This window comes from Lampetra fluviatilis, chromosome 1 (assembly GCF_964198595.1).
Source record: "Lampetra fluviatilis chromosome 1, kcLamFluv1.1, whole genome shotgun sequence".
Classification (NCBI taxonomy): domain Eukaryota; kingdom Metazoa; phylum Chordata; class Hyperoartia; order Petromyzontiformes; family Petromyzontidae; genus Lampetra; species Lampetra fluviatilis.
In genome coordinates this window covers 17064541-17073665 of record NC_136275.1, presented here as the reverse complement: position 1 = coordinate 17073665, position 9125 = coordinate 17064541, and the positions used below count along the sequence as shown (strand labels likewise).

Sequence of the window (9125 nt, the reverse complement as noted above, 5' to 3'; positions counted from 1 at the left end):
CAGCACTGGGCCAACTCAATTGACGAGCTCAGGCTGCACATTCATGTTCTGTACAGTTATCTGTGTGGAGGCAGCTATATGTGTGTGTCCATTTTTTTCAGTTTCAGTATTTGGATGTGTAATGGTACACTTAGACATCCAGGTAGCATTTAGAGGTAGAGTGAACAGCTTGCAATTAGAAGGTTGCGAGATCATATCCCAATTGGTGGGGTTGACTCAGCCCATCAACAGTGGTTGTCCTATGGATACTCATTCCCATCATAGGAACGTGGAAATTTAAACCACTGGCTCAGGACTGTAACCAAGAGATGAGCTCCACCTCAATGCTGTGTGTGTATATATATACATAAGTCGGAAGGAACCACAGTGGAATCTAGCCCCAAGAACAAACAAGAGATTTAAGCCACATAAATTAATGTTACGGATATGTTTTTTTTTTATTTTTCACTGTATTCCTTTTATTGGTGGTTATTGAATGTCATCGTGACCATTTCTGTTTGCGTAGTTCGTGACTGCATCTTTGGTCATAGTCCCAGTGCTCAGCATTTCCGTGGTCCTAGCACTGTTTGCATGTTTACCAAATGCTGTGCGTGCGCGCGATTGTTATGTGCAATGAAAGGTGTGCGCCGGTCCTGTTTGCTGCGCGATTGCCCTTGAGCATTGAACACCGGCGTGACTCGTGTCATGGGTGTTTTGGTCGAGTGCAAAAAAACGATTGCTGAACAAGAGAGAAAGAGGATGCCGATGATATAAGTTGATTTTAATTATTTGCAGACGTAAAAAATTTCGTGCATAAAATCAAGTACGTGTGACACGTTTGTATGAACACACAAATTCATTAAAATATTTTGTAAAATGTTACTTTGCATTTTGGATTGGATTACGCAGATGTGAAAGGCGCACAAGTAATGTACGCGACGTACATTCTGTGGTTGAAGTGATTGGAACATTATTTAAGGGTTGAATTTATGTGCAAATATGATTAATTACACCAGATACAACTGAGATTTTTAAAAATATAAGTTTTATGTTTTAGACCTGTGCATAGAGTTACCACCTGTTCTTCCGAGGACAATAAAAGTCCAGGTTTTTGTCAGTTTAATAATACAAGATCAAAACAATGCATTTAAATGTGGATCTCCCTCTTCTGATATAATGGGATATAATGAGATGGCAACCGTAATTGACGTGCATACTCGCGTGCGTGCTTGTTGGAGGCGGCTCTGGTGCATCAGTGAGGCTCCGCACCCGTTGAGTCACGCTCGTAGTCGCGTCCGTACATCTCAGCCGTGATGAGTCCGTGCTCTGTGGCTGTCGCCGTCAGGAATCGTTCTCCTCCAGCGTCCCGTCTGAACGAGTCTGGCGCCTCAAGCCGCATTTCGCTCCCCAGAATGCAGGGGTATACGTGCTGCGTGCTGACAAGACAAAGATTCCCTGTATAGCCTTAACAGACTGTTGGGGCAAGTTCTGTTAGCGAGCACCTATTAAGGCCAGAACAGCACGCGAGGCGCACACACACATTCCCCGTGTACACTTTAACAGACTATCGGGGCAAGTGCACTCGTGAGCACCTGTTAGGGCTATAGTGGGGTTGTGTGGCCATTACCATGTTCCCAACGCTGATGTTTATTAAACCATAATAGGTACTCATTTAAGTTTGAGATTGTGCATTATATGTGACCTTTTGATAGCCTCTATTGTGGTATATTTTATAATGCAAGCCTGAACGCAAGTAACAATGCTATTTAATTTAGTGATTACAAAACACCCTTAATTTTAATCATGCACCAAATAATTTGATATTTTTCGTACCCTACCACAACGTGAGATTTGTATTCTCACTCCCAGTCTTCTTTTGGACATTAAGCAGGGTTTAATTTCATCTGGATTTAATCAGGTGCCGACTCCAGTTAAAAAAATTGCCCAGAAACTATGAAGTGGGAAATTAAGCACTGGTATTTGGGGCACCAATTTGAAAGAGGCCCCAGAACATACCTGAAGTTTCCGCGCAGTGTGAAGTCCACCAGCGTGCTGGCCTGCGTCACGGGCTGGCCACAGCTTGCCCGCTCCTCGCCCGAGCACCTCACCAGTGCGCACACCTGCGTGTAGTACCGGCCGTTGACGGTGTGCAAGCCGTCGAAGGCGCCGAGCGCGTACAGCTCCCGGGCATCGCCCGAGCAGCGAAAAGTCAGCCAGCAGCAGAGCTCACCATGGCAAACCTGCACCTCGCCCGCCGGCCCCTGCAGTGCCTTGAACGTGTAGTTGTCGTACATCATGCTCGCGTAAAACTCGTCGGCCATGCGGCTGCCACCAGACTGCCCTTCCCGCTTTACGAACGCCCCGCGGTTGTCAGCTCCCGCGAGTGGCACTGGTGCGCTCTCATTGTCACAGGTCCGGTCTTTTTTTTGTCGACCCTGTGGGGGCTTGCCGTTAAGCGTGTCCGGTCTTTCACCCACGACGTTTCTTGATGCAGAATTCTTCATCTCGCACGCAACTTCATCCGCCTTGCTTCCTTGCAAAGCTCCACCACGCATCGCCAAAGTGTCGTCTTCTCTCGTGCCATATGGGACGCCTGATTGGGCATCGGTCAGGACGTCGGAGAGCACGGGCAAATCGGCCACGAGCAGACGGCCCTCCTTGCTCTCCGCGTCGTAGCTGTACACCGTCACGTCGGGGCCGTACACACCGCTGCCCACCATGCCCTTCTCTGGATGGTGCTGGTTGGAGGCCATTAGGGTGACGTTGAGGCCATAAGCGAAGGCCCTCTGTATCTGCACGGACGTGAGCAGGGGCAGCTGGTCAATCCACGCCGTGGGGAAGGCGATGTGCCGGACGCCATGCTTTTCCACCAGCGCCACGGCCGGCTCGTAGAAGAGGATGTCGAAGCAGGTGATGAGGCCGATGCGCCCGGCGAAGGGCGTGTCGAAGATCGAGTACTCGACCTGGATAGGGGTGGCATCAAATTCGAGCGATGGGTACCCACGCTTTCTGTGGCGAGAAGGAACTAGCAAATGGTGATGGGGTTGTTGTTTTTTTAATCACAACTGTTGTGCACACCCTGAGAGGCCAAAAGTGCAAAGCGGGTAAGCAACAAAGTCGGTAATGTACATACATAAAGTACATTATGTATGTGGATTAACTGTAATAACCCAACTAATAATAGAGATCCATTGTAATTTCCAGAGGCGTAGCGAGGATATTTTGCGCCCGGGGACGAACTATAAAATTGGCGCCCCCCCCCCCCCGTTTAATCACATTTTCCTATTACATCGAATAAGGAATAACAATTTTAATTTTAATGAAACATTGTATTTAAAGAAGCAAATTTATAGAAATTATATTACATGGCTCACTCAGTCACTGTCGTAGACTCGTTGACATAGTCTACAAAAAATACATTTTTCTTGATTTCACTGTCGCAAACTGGTCAATCACGTAAACAAAATCAGTTTTTTCCAATGTTTCTCTTTCAACGCTAAGAAGAGCAAGATCGCTGAGACGATCTTGTCCCATTGAAGGTTTAGGTTGAGATGTAGATTTGTGCAGTAGTTTCAGGCTGCCGCGCCCGCCGCAATAAGTTATAATGTAACGTTGTAAGCCTCATTTTGGCGCCCCTTTACCTTGGCGCCCGGAGACATATGTACCCCCCTGCCCCCCCCTAGCTACGCCTCTGGTAATTTATATGACTTCATTGACCCCCCTCCCTCTGGGCTTTGCACCTGATTGGCTCACAAGTGACGACATCACATTTATTATCCCTCTTTAAGACCGAAACGAGGATTTCTCCACAATTCTGGCTGTTGCCTAATGAGGCTGGTTGTAAATACTGGCGAAACGTCGTACTCGAATTGTAAATGTTGTGGGCTTACTCTCCAACACACCGGTGTGCTGAACTAGTAACTCATTTGCACATTTTTCTTACGTGACAAACCTTCCTAATCGGCTGTGGTGGGTTTAGCAACACATTTACGCAATCTAATCCAAAAAATTTAATGGATAACATCGGTCGCGAAAGCCTACATGTTAATCTGACAACAGTGCTACTGACGTAATGGATAAGAGTTAGTTTGTTTCTTCAATTGAGCAAAGTTGAGCAGCAGCAGGAAATAATCAGAAAGAGAAGTGTTTTGACATGCAGTGTTGCGATTGAACACAGGACTGGACTGTTCTGGCTAAAATGAAACAATGTTTATAGCTTTCATCGACAAATCGCTACAAGAATTATTTTGGCACATCACATCCATCTCAGCTTTTTTGTTTACATTATTGTTATAGACCTGTTCAGACGACTATCAGAATATAGGGTACAAAAATGTTGTATTATGGATAGGCGTACCTTATATTCTAGTGGTAGTGCCTTACACCGATGCTACACGCATACCCTCTACAAACAACTGCTATACGCAATGCGTACGCTCTTATAAATAGTCTCTAAACCAAGCGACAGTAGCATTCTGACTGATTGTACCACTCCCTCTCCCAGCCCCGCTGACCGTGGGTGGAAAATCGAAGGCTTGCTCGAAGTACAGATTGTTCTTGCGATATCGCGCCACCAGGGTGCCTTCGCTGCTGAACGCCACGTTGGTGTTGAACTGGAAGCGACCGTCCGGCGGGCACCCCGTGTTGTGGTCCAGCGAGCAGGGCAGCACGTCGCCCATGTTGGCCACCACGTAGAGGCCCTCATCCCGAGCGATGCAGCTCAGGTTGCGAAGGACCTGGCCACACCGCACGTGCATCGGCACCGCCAGACCGCAACAGAGGTGTGACACAAGCGCATTTCTCTACGTGGAATTGTCGTAGCGAAGACCATTTGTATGACACCTTTTTAAAAAATGCACGCACAGTAGAGAAGGTCGTTTTGAGAACTGAGACAAGTAAATGAGATTTGGAAGGACATAACACTGGACAGGATGATGGACGAGAGAGGTGCAAAAATGCTAGGGAAAACGCATCCAACACGACAACAACCTTGACGATGGCTTGTGTTGTAATCGAAACGTCGTAGTTTTTTGTTATTTTCTTTGAACCTATCTATGTGACTTTACCGAAAGATCCAAGAATAGGACAACAACCGTGGAGATGGAGTAATGAGATAATTTAATGTGCAGGAGTGAGATTGATGCAGCTGCATGGGACCATGAGGGATAGCAACGGCGTGGTGAGGCATCATCCAGCAATGGAAAAACAATCGCTGATCATAAATTTAACCGTCTCTGGGTTTTCACCTGCAGATGACACATGCAGGTTAATGAAAATGCATGTAATGAGAATGAGAACAGCATGAGCCATTGCTAAACCACGCGCAGACTCAGGTTCCCGTGAGCAGCCGAATACATTTCATGCGTCCGTCTAGCATATTAATTCATGAGGTCACTGCCAGCGGATGATGAACTCAAACCACCCGCGTGAGTTTGGCATTTTGTGACCCAACAAACCTGGAGCCACGAGACGCTCCTGTTTACATGCACGCACGGTCTTGTAAGGTAAAAGTGGCCAAAGCAGAAATACATCTCGTCCACACCCATAAATGACACCACACCACCCCAATACTCCAGTCTCAGATCAATTTCACACACTCAACATCTTCAAGATCCTCCATTGACTTGCCCCCTCTCATCTCCTTTGCTGCCCCAGTCGTCTGGAACTCCCTTATCTCAGCTATCAGTGCTGTCGACTCCCTTTCTCTGTTGAATCCAGGCTCAAGATATTCCTTTTTTAAATCTTTCTCTCTACCTATGATTGCCTCTTTCTTAAAAATAAATATGGCCCACTCTTTCTGTACAGCATTTTGAGAGCAGGGGCAACATGTGGATTCTCTATAAATCCAAACAGTAATAGCAATGTACGATGTTAATAAGATCACCTCGGTGTTGGGGAATCGGTCCGGTTCGAGGCAGGGGTTCCAGATTATGGCAGCGGGGTCCGGCACGTGCTCCAGGTAAGGCAGGATGGAATCCCTCGTGAAGCCAAACCCGAAGAGTCCATATTCTGGGAAGACGATGATTTGGGCTCCCTGTCGAGAGCAGTGAATGTCAGACAAACAACTCCTGCCGGGTGGTTGGGCTGCCACAGAGGCGGTGGCGTAGCTGTCGAGGGGTGCAGGCGGTGCAATAGCATCCGGGGCGCAAGAGCCGGAGGGACCAAAGCTCTGGGCTACAAAGAGGAGGGTGCATTGGACAGGAGGATAAATTTCGTTCCTTGCACCAGAGCTCATGTCAACCACGCTATGACATTTTACAGAGCTTCACAAGTGCAAAAGCTCAAACATACTGCACATTGTTTTTTTATAATTTCAATTTAACTGATGTTGCTCAGATTTATGTTACTTTTGGATAAAATGTTTTGAAAGTTGTATTACGTTTTTTTGTATTCTAGATGAAATGTTTTAAATCAGTTACATTCCCCTCAAACATTTAAAATACGAAATTGAACACATTTTTGCATTTTTGAGGGTTTATATATAAAGAATGTTCAATGTATACAGAAGGAAAAAAACTATTTAATCATAATTTGCTGAAAACTCAACACAGGAAAAATGCTTCATAATATGATAATTGTATTTTATACTGAAGAAAATATTAACCTACCCCCAACTCTTACTTTGGGTCAACCTAACCGCTAAGTCTAGCGCTATTCGATGATGTTGAGTTAAAAAAAAATATCCACAAAATAGGAATTGCATCTTGTTATATTCTTTTGTAACATGTTTTGTTTTTATCGTGATGAGATAGAAAATATGGAATGTAGGCTCAAGTCAACGTTTCCTCGTTGTTCAGACAAGCAAATGGGTCAAGGACATCTCCGCTGGTAGCCAAGCACATGGTGGAAATTTCACATTCCCATGGCGTGGGCCACTCCATCTGCAGGGTGACCGCTGTTGGCTTTTCACAAAATAGTACTCATTTTAATAATTCTGGAAGATGATGGTTATGATAGGCTGTTATATCTCACCCAATATTGTGACTTTTTTTTACTGTATTATGATTGTTCGCCAAGCGCTCTAACCACAACTCCATACTAATACAAAATGCGCAAAAGACGATTAGTATCTATTTAATTATTTTTCATTTTCACAAGGTTAAAAACACTATTTATTATTACTATGCTAGATTAACGAAAGCCTGACTGATTCCACTATGTAACACAATTTTTGTTCCTGGGTACTAAGTGTTATTTTTTAAAATGCTTATGCCTAAAAAGTATAGACAATGGCTATTATTCCCCACAAACTTTGCTTTTGTGACCAGGACTTTATGTGAACGAAAGATACAAATGCACACGTTTTCTCATTGAAAATAGGAAAATTTCAAACTATTACTGTCTTGGTTACAAAAGCAAAGTTTGTGGGGAATAATAGCCATTTTCTGTACTTCTGAGGCGTAAGCAATTAGGAAATAACACTTACTACTCATGAACAAAATGTTTTTTTTGCTACAGTGTTCTCAACTATTTTACAGGCGCGTCCTGACAAGTTTTCTCAATAGAGGGCGACAAATTGCCGTGCTTCCCAATTAAGCATCGTTGCACGATGACACCGGAACACAATGGCCTAAATCTTCTATTTTGTTACGGTTAATACGCCCGAAAAAATAAACCGGGCGGCCCGTCCGAATCGAACCCCGAACCTCTGCAACAACGAGTGGCGAACGAGCTACCGCCGGTCCCTGTCATTGTCCACCGATTCTTAGTTTCTCCAAAGCACACAAAAGTGGTCGGTTCGCGAAGCGGTTCAGCTTGTCTCCCACCACCACCACCGACCACCTCCGTGCCCCGGGCACCGTCACCTTGTTCCGTGCGAGCTTCGCCTGCCGGGCCATCGCGGCCACATTCATCCCCATGTGGACGAGGGCCTCCCGGCGACTCCGTGGCTCCGTGGGAGAGGGGCCGACCACGCTCACGAATTCCGACACGGCCGCGCGAAACCACGACCCACGGCCACCTCGGGGCCCTCCTCCATCGTCTCCTCTACCTGCCGCATCGTCTGGAGCAGCTCCTCGTCCCAAGGCGAGGAGCGCAGCGGTCACGAGGAGGAGGAGTGCGCGGTGGGACTGCCCAGAAGACATCACCGGCGCGCCTCCACGGGAGGGAGGCTTCAAGATAGCTGCTCGCTCTAAGTTGTATTTGGCCTACTCTTCCACGCGACTCCTTGTTTAACGCTGCAAGGGACTCGACCGCCACGGGGGACGGCGTTGCGTCGGGAGACTCAACGCCACCGGCTTTTATTCCTCATTTCTAGAGAGAGAGAGATCTTTATGGCAGCGCTGGGTGATTAGCGGCGTGTGTTTCACGTGTTCCTGACGGCGACGGGGGTCGGTGTCTGAAGGTCATTGTCTGGCCAAAGGTCACGCTCCGTCGTCGTCGCCGCGTGTTGGGTGACGAAGCGCGGCAAATAGAAATAGTTGTATTTTATTTGTCATGATAATTAGTTCACCGACGATCCCACTGACCTCAGACCTATATCCTCCAAACCCCCTTCTTTCAAGAATACTGTAGAGTACAAAAAAAGTTGGTAAAAATCAACGACTCTTCTTCATCGATGCCAATAACATTTTGAACTACAACCAATCGTGGTTTAGGTAATGATGCTGCCATTACTAACACCAATCGATTACTTCAACTCAGCTCTTGAATAAAAAAATATGCTTTGTGGGACCGTTTTCCTGGACCTTTCCCAAGCAGTCAACTGTGGATCACACTATAACTCTTAAATATCTCTCTCCTCACAACATTCCAAGGTTCAAATCGTATTAATAGAACACAGACATCGTGGCACAGCGGCAACATCTCCCCTTTCACTCCTGTTACTAAAGGGGGTTCCACGAGGCTATTTTTGCCATTGGTCCCTTGCTGTTCTCCATCTATGTCAATAACCTTGGTTCACGATATGGCTTGATTCTCACTTGCAGATGTAATTCATCCTGAATTGTTTCATCGAGAGCTCCATGTGACTTTGTGAGTGTTCACCTGTTGTTTGTTCTGCAGGGGGATTATCAGTTGGGAGCCAGTTTCCAGAACATTACTCTAAAAATCTTTCCGCTATGTCAGCCAGGTTTGTGCATACTGGCTCCCGTCCCATACAGATGACCTGGACAATAATTACTGGAATTAAAAGAGCTATAATGTAA

General features: G+C 46.2%; 1 protein-coding gene across 2 annotated transcripts; it reads right to left on the bottom strand.

Annotated features, from left to right (window-relative positions):
- Positions 1–816: 816 nt before the first annotated feature.
- BTD (biotinidase) lies at positions 817–8435 on the bottom strand. 2 transcript variants are annotated; one of them, XM_078857998.1, is made up of 5 exons: positions 7785–8435; positions 5864–6013; positions 4494–4715; positions 1996–2942; positions 817–1415 (listed from the first exon to the last, which is right to left on the bottom strand). In XM_078857998.1, the coding sequence occupies exons 1-5, from the start codon at positions 8061–8063 to the stop codon at positions 1232–1234; spliced, it is 1782 nt and encodes a 593-aa protein (XP_078714124.1). In that variant the 5' UTR covers positions 8064–8435; the 3' UTR covers positions 817–1231. The 2 variants fall into 2 exon arrangements, with proteins under 2 accessions (XP_078714124.1, XP_078714130.1); XM_078858004.1 differs by having other exon boundaries at positions 1280–1434.
- Positions 8436–9125: the final 690 nt, after the last annotated feature.

Excerpts from the sequence above, each read along its gene's own strand:
- BTD (XM_078857998.1), bottom strand. The coding sequence starts at position 8,063 with ATGTCTTCTGGGCAGTCCCACCGCGCACTCCTCCTCCTCGTGACCGCT. Across the intron at positions 6,014-7,784 it reads CGAAGCTCGCACGGAACAAG|GGAGCCCAAATCATCGTCTT; the intron begins GTGACGGTGCCC and ends TGCTCTCGACAG. Across the intron at positions 1,416-1,995 it reads ACACTGCGCGGAAACTTCAG|CACGCAGCACGTATACCCCT; the intron begins GTATGTTCTGGG and ends TTGTCTTGTCAG.